The 15,080-nt window shown below is 41.1% G+C and overlaps 8 protein-coding genes across 8 annotated transcripts; 5 read left to right on the top strand and 3 right to left on the bottom strand.

Moving 5' to 3' along the window:
- Positions 1 to 53: 53 nt before the first annotated feature.
- On the top strand, positions 54 to 1,118 carry SAPINGB_P003630 (uncharacterized protein; the record flags this gene model as incomplete). The annotated part of the gene is made up of 1 exon (XM_031998346.1): positions 54 to 1,118. The coding sequence occupies one exon, from the start codon at positions 54 to 56 to the stop codon at positions 1,116 to 1,118; it is 1,065 nt and encodes a 354-aa protein (XP_031854237.1).
- Positions 1,119 to 1,180: 62 nt separating this feature from the next.
- SAPINGB_P003631 (uncharacterized protein) lies at positions 1,181 to 2,070 on the bottom strand (the record flags this gene model as incomplete). Its single annotated transcript, XM_031998347.1, has 3 exons — positions 1,181 to 1,730; positions 1,785 to 1,933; positions 2,008 to 2,070. The coding sequence occupies 3 exons, from the start codon at positions 2,068 to 2,070 to the stop codon at positions 1,181 to 1,183; spliced, it is 762 nt and encodes a 253-aa protein (XP_031854238.1).
- Positions 2,071 to 2,282: 212 nt separating this feature from the next.
- SAPINGB_P003632 (uncharacterized protein) lies at positions 2,283 to 3,740 on the top strand (the record flags this gene model as incomplete). Its single annotated transcript, XM_031998348.1, has 1 exon — positions 2,283 to 3,740. One exon carries the CDS (start codon positions 2,283 to 2,285, stop codon positions 3,738 to 3,740), a length of 1,458 nt encoding a protein of 485 aa, XP_031854239.1.
- A 119-nt stretch (positions 3,741 to 3,859) lies between these two features.
- SAPINGB_P003633 (uncharacterized protein) lies at positions 3,860 to 5,275 on the bottom strand (the record flags this gene model as incomplete). Its single annotated transcript, XM_031998349.1, has 1 exon — positions 3,860 to 5,275. One exon carries the CDS (start codon positions 5,273 to 5,275, stop codon positions 3,860 to 3,862), a length of 1,416 nt encoding a protein of 471 aa, XP_031854240.1.
- A 765-nt stretch (positions 5,276 to 6,040) lies between these two features.
- On the top strand, positions 6,041 to 8,849 carry SAPINGB_P003634 (uncharacterized protein; the record flags this gene model as incomplete). The annotated part of the gene is made up of 2 exons (XM_031998350.1): positions 6,041 to 6,483; positions 6,611 to 8,849. The coding sequence occupies 2 exons, from the start codon at positions 6,041 to 6,043 to the stop codon at positions 8,847 to 8,849; spliced, it is 2,682 nt and encodes an 893-aa protein (XP_031854241.1).
- Positions 8,850 to 8,943: 94 nt separating this feature from the next.
- On the bottom strand, positions 8,944 to 10,655 carry SAPINGB_P003635 (uncharacterized protein; the record flags this gene model as incomplete). The annotated part of the gene is made up of 3 exons (XM_031998351.1): positions 8,944 to 9,678; positions 10,232 to 10,578; positions 10,637 to 10,655. 3 exons carry the CDS (start codon positions 10,653 to 10,655, stop codon positions 8,944 to 8,946), a joined length of 1,101 nt encoding a protein of 366 aa, XP_031854242.1.
- Positions 10,656 to 11,219: 564 nt separating this feature from the next.
- On the top strand, positions 11,220 to 12,908 carry SAPINGB_P003636 (uncharacterized protein; the record flags this gene model as incomplete). The annotated part of the gene is made up of 1 exon (XM_031998352.1): positions 11,220 to 12,908. The coding sequence occupies one exon, from the start codon at positions 11,220 to 11,222 to the stop codon at positions 12,906 to 12,908; it is 1,689 nt and encodes a 562-aa protein (XP_031854243.1).
- A 1,264-nt stretch (positions 12,909 to 14,172) lies between these two features.
- Positions 14,173 to 14,883, top strand: SAPINGB_P003637 (uncharacterized protein; the record flags this gene model as incomplete). Its single annotated transcript, XM_031998353.1, has 1 exon — positions 14,173 to 14,883. One exon carries the CDS (start codon positions 14,173 to 14,175, stop codon positions 14,881 to 14,883), a length of 711 nt encoding a protein of 236 aa, XP_031854244.1.
- Positions 14,884 to 15,080: the final 197 nt, after the last annotated feature.

The following is a 15,080-nucleotide window of genomic DNA, read 5'->3' on the forward strand; positions in this document are numbered from 1 at the left end:
TAGGCCCACAATCCTGACTTATGAATCTGCCCACAAACCATCAACCCTTAATTATGGATAGACTCTCTGCACTCCCTGACGAACTTCTTTGGCTAATACTCCTGGCTCATCTGGATATATCAGACTGGCAAACCCTAGCTCTTGTGTCTCATCGTTTTCGTTCTCTTGTACAGGACCCACGACTTCATAAGTCCCGCAGGCTGCTAGCTGCACACTCTTTAGATGACGCACTTGCAAACAGACCATCTCCAGTTGACCTTTACCGTCGTAATGTCTTGCTCTCTCCAAATCGTCTTGCTCCAGGAGCTGAGCCCAACCGGACATATATGCTTTTGACACTGCCCAGGCGGCAATCACGCGACCGTCTTGCACGCGCACTTGCTAACCGGCCATCGCGTGAAGAGTTGTGTGCTCGCGGGCTGGTCCCGCCAGCAAGCAATATTGGTGTGTATGCCGCTCAGACTATTAAACGTTTAGAACGCCGGTCAGTTGAAAATCTGCTGGCTTCATTTTTAAATACCCGGGCATCATCCTCCATTGCTGTTATTGCTATTCAGCGCCGCACCAACGCAGAAAAAATAGAAGAGTTGGCTACAACTGATAGATCTGTGGGGCAATCATCATCCTTGAGTTTTAATGCACTCCGACGGCAAGCACTTGCTGAAAAGAATGGGTGCGAGTATTTTGTGCGAACAAGTGTAAGTGCTCTTGTTAGCATGTACTCCTTCACTGCGGCTCTGCTGGCAGCTCCGCCACCTCCTCGGGCTCCACCTCTTCCACCTAAACTTGCTAATCCAAACTGTAACCCAACTGAGCAAGACATAACTCAATCGAAATCAAGCAATTCAACTTTGACATCAGTTAGTGCAATTAAGCGCAAATTTGAATTATTGGCCCAACAATCGTACTCTGCACCACCTTGCCCTAAAACCCCACAACGATCTTTTGTGGAATGCCGCAAAAAGTACTTCTTGTCAAGTGATATAAGTTTGGTCAAGACTATTTCTCGCAGTGCATCTTCATCCTCGTTATCTTCTGAAACTAGTTCTGGAAGCTGTAGTCGTGCTCAGGGTCCCGTGGCTGCGCTGCGTCAGCACTTCATCTCCTTATCGTGCTAAATTCTTGAGTTTTCATCATTTTTTTATTCTTCCATTATTATTTCTATTAAAATATAAACACTTTATTCATCATCCTCCTTGGGCTTGGCCAGACCCAGCTCCTCAAGTAGAGCGTCAATTTCTACGGGTGTCCAAATCTTGTGGACAATCTTCTCAGGGTCATGAGAAGATTTTCCAAGTGTGGCAAATTCAATCTTTTCAGAAGAAAGAGTTGAGCTGTCCATAGTTTTCGACAAGACTTTGATTGCAAGATCAACAGCCTCCTTAAGTGACAAATCTTCCTTGTACTCTTGCTTAAGAACTGTTTGTGCAGTTGAATTGTTGTTTCCAATGGAAGCTGCCTTCCAACCCGAGTAATTGCCTGAGGGATTCGACATGAAAAGTTGATATCCATTGACCTCATCCCATCCGGCATAAAGGAACGACACACCGTATGGACGCAAACCTCCATGTTGCGTGTAAGCCTGCTTAGTATCCGAAAGCCGCCGCACCAATTGCTCACATGGCACATTTTCATTGTAAGTGCGCAAATAGGACTGCGCAAACTGTCGCGCATACTGAATAAGTATACTTGCATCGGAAGTGATACCAGCAACTGAGCACACCATATGACTGAATATAACTGTTAGAAAATAGAATGTCATGATGAATTTTAATAAAACTTACTCATTCAGAGTGTACATCTTTTCGGCAGAAATATCTTGCTCCAGCAGTTTGGAAGCCACCTTGTTTTCTGCAGCAAGAACAATTCCATCACGAGCAAGAATTCCAATAGCTGTACCTGCGTGGGAAATAGCTTCCTGGGCGTATTCAACCTGTTAAATAGAAAAGAGTGTTGGTTAGTCAATTGGGTGGCAAAAGAGATTTTGAATCAAAATTATCAGCGTACTTGATAAAGTCTACCTTCAGGAGAAAAAATAGTCGTACGACTGTCGTAACGTCTGCTACCCATTTTCGATTATAACTTGACTTTATAAAAGTTTCTTAGAAATGATTGTTGTGGTGTTGTAAGAAAGAAAAAAAACAGAGTGTCGATGAGTTGTGGTTAGAGAAAGAGATGGTGATGTAGGTTTGGTGGTTTGGCTACGATTTTTTTTTCTCCATTTATTGTGACAAAATTTCTCCTTGTAACAAAACATAATACCTGAGAGTCCCGATCACAGCATGAGTACCGACAACAATTTTAACAAAAACCGACCACTTCCGCCTGGATGGTCACAGCACCTGGCTCCTTCTGGTCATTACTACTATTATAACTCAGTTACTAAAAAATCCACATATACTTTTCCTGAGGCTGATGTTGAAATACCATCTGCTCTCCCTAAAGAGACTGCAACTCGTAGCAATCCACAAATCATCCTGCCTTCCAGTGTCAACAAGACATCTGAGGTCGATGAGGTACGAGCCACTAAAAAAAGACGTTCAGTACGGGCAAAACGCGATCGTCCAAGGCTTGTTGTTTCATTAGAACCCGAGAATGCGCGACCATGGGTGTTGGTGGTAACACGAAATGGGCGGCGGTACTTTTATAATCCTGAAACAGGGAAGGCACGCTGGGGAGCACCAAGCGTAGCAGTACAGGAAGCTTTTGATGATATTGAGACAGATGATTTATTGAAACTTATAGCATCTGCTCGAGGATTAAAATTAACCGAGAACAAAAAAAATATGGATCGGATTGAAACAGTACAGAAAAATGAAAATGGAAATGGCAGTGACAATGACAATGACAATGACAAAGGAAAAGACGAAGACGGAGATTCAGACGGAGATTCAGACGGAGATTCAGACGAAGAACAAGAAGAAGACCAAGACGGTGAGGAAGAATACGAATACGAATACGAATACGAATACGAACAAGAAGTAGAAGAGGAAGATGAGAATCCTTCAGAAGAAGCTCCAGATAATATATCGGAACCTTCGTCACCGGGAGAGGATTTAGCATGGATTTACAATGGTGATGAAAACCTAGATATTGAAGAAGATCAAGACTCTGCAGAAAACATAGCAGCTTTCCAAGCCATGTTAACTGAGCGAGGTGTCAACGCACTAGGTGCATGGGAAACAGAATACCCCAAGGTTGTTGAAGATGAAAGATACGACTTGCTAGAGTCCATGCAGGCGCGTCGCGAAGCCTACGAATCATGGGCCCGGGCAGAAGTAGCCCGCCGTCGACAACAAGAAAAACAAGCAGACGAAGAACCACAAGATTCTTCAAGTATAAAAGGCCATGATGAGCCTAAATCTATGGAGATTACAATTCCATCGTCAGACGCAACAGCTCAGTTTCTGGCATTTGTGCAAGCAAACTTTTCCAAGAAAAAGTGTCCTTATTATATTGATTTTAAACGCAAGTACCGGTCAGCACCTGAATTTGTACGTGCAGCTGCCAGACTTGGCGACAAAGACCGTGAAACATTATTTCGAAGCTTTGCAGTGGTAGCTAAAAAGAGCGATGAAGAACGTCAACAGGCCTTTGCAGAAGCTTTAGGCAAGTACAGTGCAAGTGAGTTACGCGATAAAACGCGACTTCCAAAAGCATTACTTCATGACCCCCGATTTTATGTAATCAAACCAGTGAAACAAAACGAAGAGTTTGATCGAGTCGTCAAATCTCTGTAACGAACGTAATTATTTTTTTTTCTTTTTTTTTTTTAAAAAAAAATTATAGAAAATATACAAAATTTCTTGATGTTGTTTTATATTATTTTTTTGAAGGGGTTTTTAATGCTTTATTCTATTTAAGCAGTTTCAGACATAAGTGGTTTGCTGGAAGATGTGGTGTAATGTGGCAGGTTAGAAGAGCCTTGGATTAGACTAAGAATATATCCACGGTTAACATAAATGGCATAAGAGACGCTGGCAACAAGACCCAAAATAATCAAAAAGGAAAAGAAGCCAGAAGTCGCTGAAGAGCCAGTAATCTGTGTGAGACCTGGGGCGCTGCAAAACTCTGCATAAGGATAGTTTTGATCAGCAAGAGGGAGAATATAAGAGCAAAAGAAAGCCCTCCACCAGTCGGCTGACTCCTGTCCAAAATAAACGGCATGGACATTAGAATTTCTCATAGAGATGACAGCATCCTCAGTCTCGTGAAAGTAGCGGCCGTCGCGAATAATGACAAAGATTTGAGCGTCGGGTCTGTGGTTCACAATGAGTTGACCAAGAAACATCTGCAAGTCAGTGTAAAAATTGTGGGGGGAAACACCCTTAAGAAGGTCATTGTCACCAACATCAACAACGACGAACTGAGGTTCTGTAGTCTCAAAGAGACGTTGGATACGGTTGAAGACGTGAAAGAAGGGCATTTCGTTGCGAGCATCGGCAGGCTTTGGATTACCGTCAAAGGGAGAAAGCCATTCGTACTGTTGAGCAAGACCACCGCGAGCCTTGTAGCAGTGAGAGGAAAAGCAGGTATCGTACTTGTGAATGTAAGTTTGACGCAGGCCGAGAGAGCGAGAAGCCGCATAAAGAGAAGTTTGATTAACAGAGGGATAAAAGTTAGAGGATTTATCTGCCACAAATTCAATGTGAGGGATGCGTCGCTGGTTGGCCACCCAGGAGGAGCCTTGACGAACAACGGTGTTTGTCATGGAAATACCCAAAATGTGCAGAGGGTTTTCTTCGTCTGACATGATTTCAACGACATGAGGGACAAGTTTTGCCGAGTTTTCAGCCTCCTCTTTAATAGAGGGGTCAGTAGGAGGTAAATCGATACGGACGTCAAAAACGGGGTTTTCTTCAGCATTGTATGGGGGGAGAGAGAGGACAAGCTGAGGAGATCCATCGACTGAAACAAGGAAACGCTGGTTTTTAATGACACCAGTATTGCGTGGAGGTCTAAGCTTGATAGAGCATTCGTCACCGTAAATAAGAACGTTGACAGAAGTTGCAGGCCATGAAGAGGCATAGAAAGTGTCTCTGTATCGGAGCCAACGGCCGTTAAATGAGAAAAGGCCCGGGTGAGACTTTGGTGTGATAAAGAGAGAGTCCTCGATAATGTACTCCTTGCCAAGGGGTGGAATAGGCTTATTGTCCTTGGTTTCTGCGGCGCCAGCGCCGACCGAGAAGACGGCCAGAATGGCTGCTAATAGCAATGGAATCAGGCCAACGAACTCTGGCTGGTGAGTTTGCCGTGGGCGGGGGTATGCAAGCATTGTGGGTATTTGCAAAGATGGGTTGTGGTGGGTTGGAGGATTAAAGGGGGGGAGGAAAAGAGGGAGGAGAGGAACAAAAGAAGATCATCAGGCAGATGCCCTAAGCGGAGGTTTGGAAAAGTACAGCGCGTCATGTATTTTCATTTCATTTAGAGGTAGGAAGTTTAGTTTTTGACAGGTGTAACAAACATGTTATTACATTATATATCTATTTGTTACTTAAGTTGTTATGTAATATATTACATTATTATTTGTTACATACTTCCCCGGTTCTATCAAGTTTTGTTACTACTTTTTTTCAATTTCATTTCATTTCATTTCATTTCATTTTGATACATTTCAATACACTTTCCTTATTTGCATATTTTTTTTTTTTTTTCCATAACCATCTCTTCTGGAAAAGATATGCAGAGGCCCGGCCGGGATGACAATTTCCAGAACTGGTTTTGGACCGGCCAGTTTCCCAGGTTTGACCTGCGTATCCAACAACCGTCGGAACGATTCTTCCCTCGCTAATTAGAAGCTGAGAAGGTCGCCTTTTTTTTTTTTTTATTTTTTATTTTTTATTATTTTTTTCTTTTCCTTCTTTTCCTTCTTTTTTGCCGTGGAAGCCTAGCCCAGCTTTTGTCCAGTGTTTATTTTACCAACTTGGTAGTACGGACCTAACCACTGGCTTATTTATATTTTACCAAATTTTTTTTTTATCACATCACTCATTGTTATTATAATATAATAACTATTTTTTTTTTTTGCTGCTCCGCAATTATGTCAAAGAGCAGCACTAGCTCTAGTAGCATCAACATCAATGTTAGTTTGTTTGGCGCTGACTCAGCTACAAATATTAGCATAGACAGAGAGGGTCACAAGATGGCGACAGTCAGTGTGTCTACAGCTGTCCCAGCGGTGTCGGCAGCGGCAGCAGCAGCAGCAGCTAACAAGGAATCAGGAAAACAGCAGCAAGAAAAGCGCACAAAACAACTAAATCAAGAAGAACATCAAGAAGAACATCAAGAACAAAGCCAGAATTTTCAACAACATCATGTTTCGGTTCCCGAAGAGTCAAAAATAAAGACCAAGACAGATCCCACTGAAGTATCCACCACTACCAAGTCCTCCTCCTCTCCAACCACTGTTCTTGAACAAATCATCATTCCACCTCGACCGCGAAAGCGGAGAACTAAGACCGGGTGTCTTACTTGTCGTCAGCGGTAAGTTTTGAAGCTTTAAAGTCAAACTGCATGGCTTTATTTCTTATTTAATGTTGAGCTTAAACTGATTTCATCCGGTTATTTTTTTTCCCTTTTTTTTTCCTTTTTTTTAATATTTTCAATTTAGACGTATCAAGTGCGACGAAGGAAAACCAGTTTGTCGAAACTGCATCAAGGCCCGGCGTGCTTGTGCTGGATATGGGCAAGTTCTGCCCTCTGAAAAGACATTTGTGACCGTCTCGCGGCCGGACCGCAAGACACGCTGGCAGTCGTCTAAAAAAGAGTGTTGTAATGAACTCGAGCATTCAAAAAAGAAGCACAAAGTGGCTCGGAATCAACCCGAAGGTCCATCAACGTCACATCTATCATCGTCACATAATATCAACTCAGTAGGTACTATGGTCGATGTTCAAACCCCGGAAGAGGCACCCTTTGAACCGAGACATTCTAAATCGGTTACACCAACCTCTCCGGTAACACATTTACCTCCTGGTTTACCCGTTCCACCAGTTTACAAAATTTCTCTGGTTCCGGAAAATATCACTCATAATACCTCCAAATGGACCGAACAGTGGGCCACTCAACTGACAGACCCTGAAATTCATCTTTTATTTCGACTTTATATTGAAAGTGTTGCTCATTATATTGACGGAGTTCCCCGTTACGACCACCCTACAGACTCAAGCAACTTCTTTTTTGATTTTTCAAAAACAAAGCCAGGTTCTTCATTTAACCTTTACGCAAAATGGAATAATCAATCATCCAGGTCTTTTAAACACCCGAGTGAAGAGGTCTTGGATCGTCGTGGGTTTGAAAATATCTGGAGCTATGATATTCCACTACTCTCCCAGTATTACCCACACGTTTTCTACTCCATGCTGGCCACATCAGCATTATACTATTCGAAAATTTGTCCCAATGAGTCTTCCAGTCACTTTGCATATCGTGCATTGGACCTTTATCAGCAAGGCGTTAGTGCCCTCCGTGAGGATCTATTATTACTAAGGCCGCCAGATAGCATAGCGGCTCTCGCTACTTGTTTTTTGCTCGCAACCTACGAGTCCATAGATGGAAATGTCAAGCGCTGGTCGCGTCACCTCTTGGGCGCACGAGACATTATTCGAGCTCTTGACGTTGGGGCGTTGGCTGCTAAGGCAGAGTCTGTTTTCATTCGCATGGAACAGACTAATAACTACAATAATTTTGGGTCAGAACCCATAAATCTGTCATCAGCAGAAATTATGGCTGTCCAAGTGGTTGATTTACTGTGGGCTTTTCAAGAAATGGAAATGGCGCAGAGCGCTGTGAGTAGTTGTCCGCCGGCGTTTCCGTTGGAATTTTATGAGCAGATCCCCCGCCGACGCGCTAGCAACCCACGCATCACCATAATAGACGACTTTTTTCGTTTGTTTGGGCGCGTATGTGCATTTGCGTCCAAGGATTCTGCGCGTAAGGAAACGCCCAAACTTAAGAGAATGAAGAGCGTGTCACCCTCAACTAATGCAGCTAATGAACTTGCAGATGCGGTGAGCGAATGGCTAGGCCTTCAACGCGATTTAAAAGCCTTTGAAAGTCGATACCAACGTTATTTAGAGCCACTGCCAATAGATTATAATTCATCTTCCTCGGCTTCTTTTGACTATTCGACTGGTAAGGTTCCCCTAGAAAATACACCGTTTGGACCTGCTCTCAAGTACCGAACAAGCTATGATGTTTACCTGGTCATCTACATAAATTTCATGTGGATCATGCTATCACGACACAATCCTACAATCCCAGAGTTTGGCTTTGCTGCTGTGAAACGTGCAGCAACGGATGCCGCCCCTTATGCTTTACGGTTACTTCGAAGCTTGCCCAGCTCTGAGCTTGCGCTGGAGTATGTTCCCAAGTGGACACCAGATGGCAAAACAGAAGGGTGGAGTGAGGAATTATTAAGACAATTACCTGCATACTCTGTATTTGGGCGGTTTGTGGACATGAATAATGGAGAACGAGAGTACTTTTTTGAAGGCCAGTTGCGTCGAATGTTTACAGACATGATGATGCCTGTATTTTTTGCAGCGGTGCAACTAGTAAACCCTAACCAACAAGCCGCAGTGATCAAGTGGCTTTCTGCCACAACCGAGCTCACACAAACATGGTCCTGTCATCAAATTGTCCGAGGTGTGAAATATGCGTGGAGAATGAATTCAAGTGATTTTGGTACTGTAGGTAATGATGATTTGGATAGTGAATCCAAGAACGCATACAGTAGCGAGGATGAAGATGATGATGAAAATGAAAATGAAGATGATATCTCAGATGAAATTCTTTGGGAAACAGTTCGCACTGCTTGTAGAGTTAAACAAGCCAAAGGGATTTTTTAAGAGATTAGTAAAAAGAAAGAAAAAAATAATAATTAATTACAACATTAAAATAATAATAATAAAAGAAAATTAAATATATATAATAATATTCATTTTAAAGCTTTTCTGCAACATGCGAGCGCAGCAACTTGATCATCTCCTCAGGGTCCTTAGCCTTATAAACGCTGGTACCGGCAACAATGACATTAGCGCCGGCTTCAGCAGCAACATCGATGGTATCAGCACCAAGACCACCATCGACCTCGACATTAAGCTTGGGGAATTGCTTACGCAGAGCGGCAACCTTGGTCATCATATCAGCCATGAATTTTTGGCCGCCAAAACCTGGCTCGACAGTCATAACAAGAGCAAGATCGATTTTGTCAGCATATGGGAGTAACTCATCGACACTAGTACCAGGTTTAATGGCAATACCAACAAGCATACCCTTTTCACGGATAGCCTCGATGGTAGCGATAACAGGGTCAGCTGCTGACGACGATTCGCCAAATGTGCTTGTGCGCGCAGCCTCAAGGTGGAAAGTGTACTGGTCAGCACCGGCGGCAGCCATATCGGGGACCCACTGAAGAGGATTCGAGACCATCATGTGGCAATCGAAGAAGGCAGAGCCCTTGGGTATATGAGCACGGAGGGCCTTGACGACGGGGGCTCCAAACGTCAGGTTGGGCACAAAGTGACCGTCCATAACGTCAATGTGGAGCCAGTCGGCAGTGCGGTCAAGCATTTTCTTAGAATCGGCAGCAAGATCGGCAAAGTCGCCGGAAAGAATGGAAGGAGCAATGACGGGGGCAAGAGTAGACATTGTAGTTTTGATCTGGTGATATGTAAACTGGAGAGTTAGTAAAAAGGGGAAGGATTATTGAAGAGATGAAGTGTATATTTAGGTGGAGATTAGAAGTAAAAAAGCTTAAAGAGAGTGTGTTGTCGGGTGGGTTGATCCGCGGAAGGAGGTAGAAGGAGAAGGAGGAGAGAGGAGGATATGATACAAAACCTGATGGTTTGTAAAGAAAAGTGACTTACAGGATTTTTTATATAGTTGTGAAATCGGAAAACTAGTAAATTTTTTTTTTTTTTTGGAAAACGAAAGAAACCTGGGGTTTTTCCAGAATATCTCGATGAAGAAAAAAAAAATTTTTTTTTTTTTTTTTAAAAAAAAGCGCTTGCCTATCCAAAAATGGGAAATGACGGTTGTGGCCGGGTATCCAACGGTTGAGACACGGGACATGGATTTTGTTCCTAAGTTTTAAAGTCCAAGTCTTATTTACTGCTATGTACATACATTAATTATTATTATAGTCATTCATTTATTGAGTTTCAGTTGCAAGAATTGTCCTGCCCCCCATTCAACTTGCACTCGCCGATGTGTCTGTAGTTGAACTTACTGTTGTTGCTGTTGTTACTGATCCTGATCCTGATCCTGATGTTCCACTTTTAGAGTCTGAAGAAAGTTTTTTCTGTTCACCATACTCTGGAATTTTACGCAAAGGCAGCGGCTTATCATCTTCGGGCAGTCCCAAGTTGCGCCATTCATCCTGTTCCATGAGGCCGTGGTTCATACGGCACTTGAGATACGACTTGGCCAGCAACCGACATCCATGTGCGTTTGTTCCATCAACAAGTTTGAGGCATCTTAAGTAGTCCTGCATAATGACACTGCATTCCTTGTCATGGTCGAGTGGGAAAGACCCGCGTTGCGGGGGGTTTGGGATCCATTTGGAAATTCCACCACCTACAATAAAGTTAGATCAAGAAACAAATGTTCAACAAATGTTTAACAAATGACATACCTGGTGCTCCTGAAGCCATTTTTTAAAATTGTTTTAAATATGTAGATTTGAGATATGTTGAGTTGATAGAGAAAGATTTGAGAATAGTTTAGTGGTGGTGGTGTGAAAAGCTGTTTTCCGGGATTTTCTTTTCTTTCGTTTTTACTTATTTTTTTTTTTTTCTTCTAAGCTTTCTAATATATGTAAGCTGATTTCCTTCGACTGCCAAACGCCGACTGCTCCCGAGGCCGCATTAAAAAAAGAAATCGAACCCTGGTTCGAACCCGGTTCTATTTTTATATTTTAAATAGGAAAGGTTTTTAATTGCACCCATTCTCTTATCTCGCACCCCTGCTGCAGCGTCACGATCGTTCGTAAGATGGCATCCCCCCCATCAGCGATAAGAAACCTCCCTATAAATACCGCTTTATTTCCAACATCCTTTGTTATCTTTTTTTTTTTTTCCTCTCTCTCTTTCTCTTTCTTTCATAATTTCTTTACATTCACTTTTAACCATTTTTTTATCATCCATTCCTTGCTCTTCCTTTTATATTTTTTTTTTTTTTTCAATTAAACTTTCCTCCTGTTAAATAATCTTATATATATGAAACTCTCTGCCAAATCTCTCACCGTGCTAGCCGCATCGGTCTCGGCTACTAACGCATTCAATCTTCTTGATATCCCCCAGAATCTTCTCGGAGCTGTCGACAACCTTGTTGCCTCCGGGTTTGCGATGACTCCAGTTAGTCCGCAACTTGCAGATGCTGCCCATGATCTTGGTATTAACCCCAAATGGCTTCCGGACTCAATCCGCAAGTATTGGAAAGATATGGCTTCTGATGTTGCTTCTTATAGTAAAAAGCCTCAATCAGCCTTTCGTCGCGTAAAGAAGGTTTTCCTTTCTGAGGAATCTAAAAAGCCCAAGGAACGTAAGAAGCAACGTGTTTCTCGTCGCACTGACTTTGACCTGCATGTCAAGTCTGAAAAGTTCCCAATGCACGCACTGCGTGTAAAGACCAATACTGCGGAATCGCTTGGACTTGACTCAGTCAAGCAATACACTGGGTATTTTGATGTTGATGGCCCAGAGGATGACTCGGGAAAGCACTTGTTTTTCTGGTTCTTTGAGTCGCGAAATGACCCTAAAACGGACCCTATTTTGGTATGGTTGAATGGTGGTCCAGGCTGCTCATCCTTGATGGGTATGCTTTATGAGTTGGGTCCTTCAAGCATTTTGACACCAGTTGAAAAGCCCGAGCTTAATCCTTACTCTTGGAATAATAACGCCAGTGTTATTTTCTTAGACCAACCTGCTGGAGTTGGTTTTTCATATTTTGACTCTGAAAATGTCCCTGTGTCTGATACGCGTGCTTCTGCCGTAGATGTCTACGCCTTTTTGTCATTATTTTTCCAACAGTTCCCTGAGTATAAGGATTTAGGTCTTAACATTGCTGGTGAATCGTATGCTGGCCACTACATTCCCGCAATTTCGACTGAGATTTTGAAACACACTGATAGAAATTTTGTTTTTAAGTCTGTTTTGATTGGTAATGGTTGGACTGATACCTATCACCAATCTGCTGGTTATGGACCCATGGCGTGTGGTAAGGGTGGTTACAAGCCTGTGTTGAGTGAAGAGCAATGTGCCAAGTTCAACCACACAGAAGCTAGATGCAGATGGCTTGATGGTTTGTGCTACAAGCGTCAAGACCGCTTAACGTGTGTCCCTGCAACCTATGTGTGTGACTCATTGCTTGATCCATACATTGACACTGGCTTGAATCCCTATGATATTCGCAAGCCATGTGTGGGTTCCCAGGATATGTGTTACGATGACATTGACTACTATGCCAACTACTTGAACAAGCCCAAGGTGCAAGCTGCCATTGGAGCTGAGGTTGAGAATTACGAAGGCTGCAGTGATCCTGTTTTTAACGCGTTTATTCACACTGGTGATGGCGGCAAGCCATTCCACTTTGATGTTGTGGAAGCACTTGCACAGGGTCTGGAAGTGCTTGTTTATGCTGGAGACAAGGATTACATTTGCAATTGGGTTGGCCAAGTTAAATGGCTTGATGCTCTAGAATGGCCTGGTGCTGATGAATGGGCTGCAGGTAAGTTTGCATCATGGGCAACTGTTGATGATGGTGAGGCTGCTGGTGAGTATAAGAAGGCTGGTAATTTGACTTTTGTTCGTGTTTATGATGCTGGACATATGGTGCCTTATGATCAGCCTAAGCATGCCTTGGACATGGTTATGCGCTGGCTACACGGTGGTCGCAGCTTTGCTTGATTTCAGTATAGGGAGGAACAAACAATTATAATAGTAATAAGTAATAAATCGTACATAATTTAGAATGATACAAGATAAACAATTTGTTTATTTATTTCAAGATTACAGTGGGGGCGGGGGAGAATTTGAGTAGATAATTGAGTGTAAATCTCCTTTTGTGAAAACCCGAATGCAAAGTTGAAATTCTGTTTTTTTTTTTTTTTTTTTATTTGATTTATTTGAATTATTTCATTTATTTCATTTATTTAATTTGAAAAAAAAAAATAAAAAAATAAAAAAAAAAAAGGAAAGAGGATCCCGGGTGGGACTTTTGTGTGATTAGGACCCGATATAAAACCTGTATAATAGTTTAATGGAAGTCCACTCAACTCAAGTGGAGACCCGAGTGAAAAAAAAAAAAAAAAAAAAAAAAGGAAATTTTATTTTTTTTATTTTTTTTATTTTTTTTATTTTTTTTTTTTTTTTTTTTTTTTTTATTTTTTTTATTTTTTTATTTTTTTTGGGCTGGTGTGATTTTTTTATTTTTTTTATTTTTTTAAAATTTCATTCTTTGTAATCAACAAAAATTAAAATAAAATAATGTGCGCCACAACACAACAAAGTTACTCACGTGACGTAACCCAACGGGCGAGGCTTTAGTAAACTTGCCGTGCGTAATTCCACGTGACATTTCGTCATTTTTTTAATTTTTTTATTTTTTTATTTTTTTTTTTCTTTCTTTCTTTCTTTCTTTCTTTCTTTCTTCCCTGATCAACATTGTTATTGACTCGGAGCTTTTTCATTAAAATAAAAAAAAAAAAAAATTTTTTTCAATATGGCGGGACACTGGCAAGTCCAAATTAATTTTTTTTTTTTTTTTTTTTTTTTTTAAAATAAGAAAATAAATTAAAATAAAAATAAAATAAAAATAAAATAAAAATAAAATAAAAAAAATTTTTCTATCAAAATGACGGAACCAAATGGTGCTATTTGTAATCCTTTAAAAGTAATATAAAAAGAACGAAGTTTTCCCCTAAGATCCAATTTTTTTTTTTTATCCTTTTTATTTCTCTTTCTATATATTTCTTTTAATCTATTTCGTTTTTTTTTTTTTTCTATTTTAAAAAAAAAAAATTTCTTATTTCATATATATAAACGTAATTATTACTTTGCCAATTTTTTGTTTCTTTCTCTCTCTTTTTCTCTTTCTCTTTCTCTTTCTCTTTCTCTTTCTCTTTCTCTTTCTCTTTCTCTTTCTCATATAACTTTTACTTGAAAATATAAAATGTCAATTCCTGCTCCTAATAACGGTACCCTGCGTCTGGGATCAAAGGCTCCTGATTTCACTTCTGACTCGTCTAATGGCCCTATCAACTTTTACGAATGGGCTGGTGATTCATGGGTGGTTTTATTTTCTCACCCTGATGATTTCACACCCGTCTGCACAACTGAACTCGGAGCCTTTGCACGTCTGCAACCCGAATTCACTAAACGTGGAGTCAAACTCATTGGTCTGTCAGCCAACGGTACTGAATCCCACAATGCCTGGATTCGTGACATTAATGAGCTGAGCAACACAAACTTGACTTTCCCCATTATTGCTGACCCAGAACGTAAAGTCGCCCAATTGTACGATATGATTGATTTCCAAGATGCAACCAATCTTGACGACAAGGGTGTCCAACTTACTATCCGTTCAGTCTTTATCATTGACCCTAAAAAGACTATTCGTCTTATTCTCTCCTACCCTGCCTCCACCGGTCGTAACACTGCTGAAGTCCTGCGTGTTGTTGATTCACTCCAGACAGGTGATAAGCACCGTGTTACTACCCCCATTAACTGGACTCCTGGTGAGGATGTTATTGTCCACCCTAGTGTTTCCAATGACGAGGCACAGACCATTTTCCCCAAATTCCGCATTGTCAAGCCTTACCTGCGCTTCACACCTTTGGATCTTAATGACTCTGATCCTAACTCGCGTTCTCCTAAGCTTTAAATGATGTTTGTGTTTTTTGTTCTTTTTTATGTAATGACTCTATGATTTTTAATAATAATAATAATAATAATAATAATAATAATAATAATAATAATAATAATAATTATTCTTTTAAATTTTTTTTTTAACTTGAACAAGAGTTTATATTTTCTATGATATCTATATATATATATATATAGTAGTTTTTTTGATTTTAA

This window comes from Magnusiomyces paraingens, assembly GCF_902498895.1.
Source record: "Magnusiomyces paraingens strain CBS 517.90 genome assembly, contig: contig3, whole genome shotgun sequence".
Classification (NCBI taxonomy): domain Eukaryota; kingdom Fungi; phylum Ascomycota; class Dipodascomycetes; order Dipodascales; family Dipodascaceae; genus Magnusiomyces; species Magnusiomyces paraingens.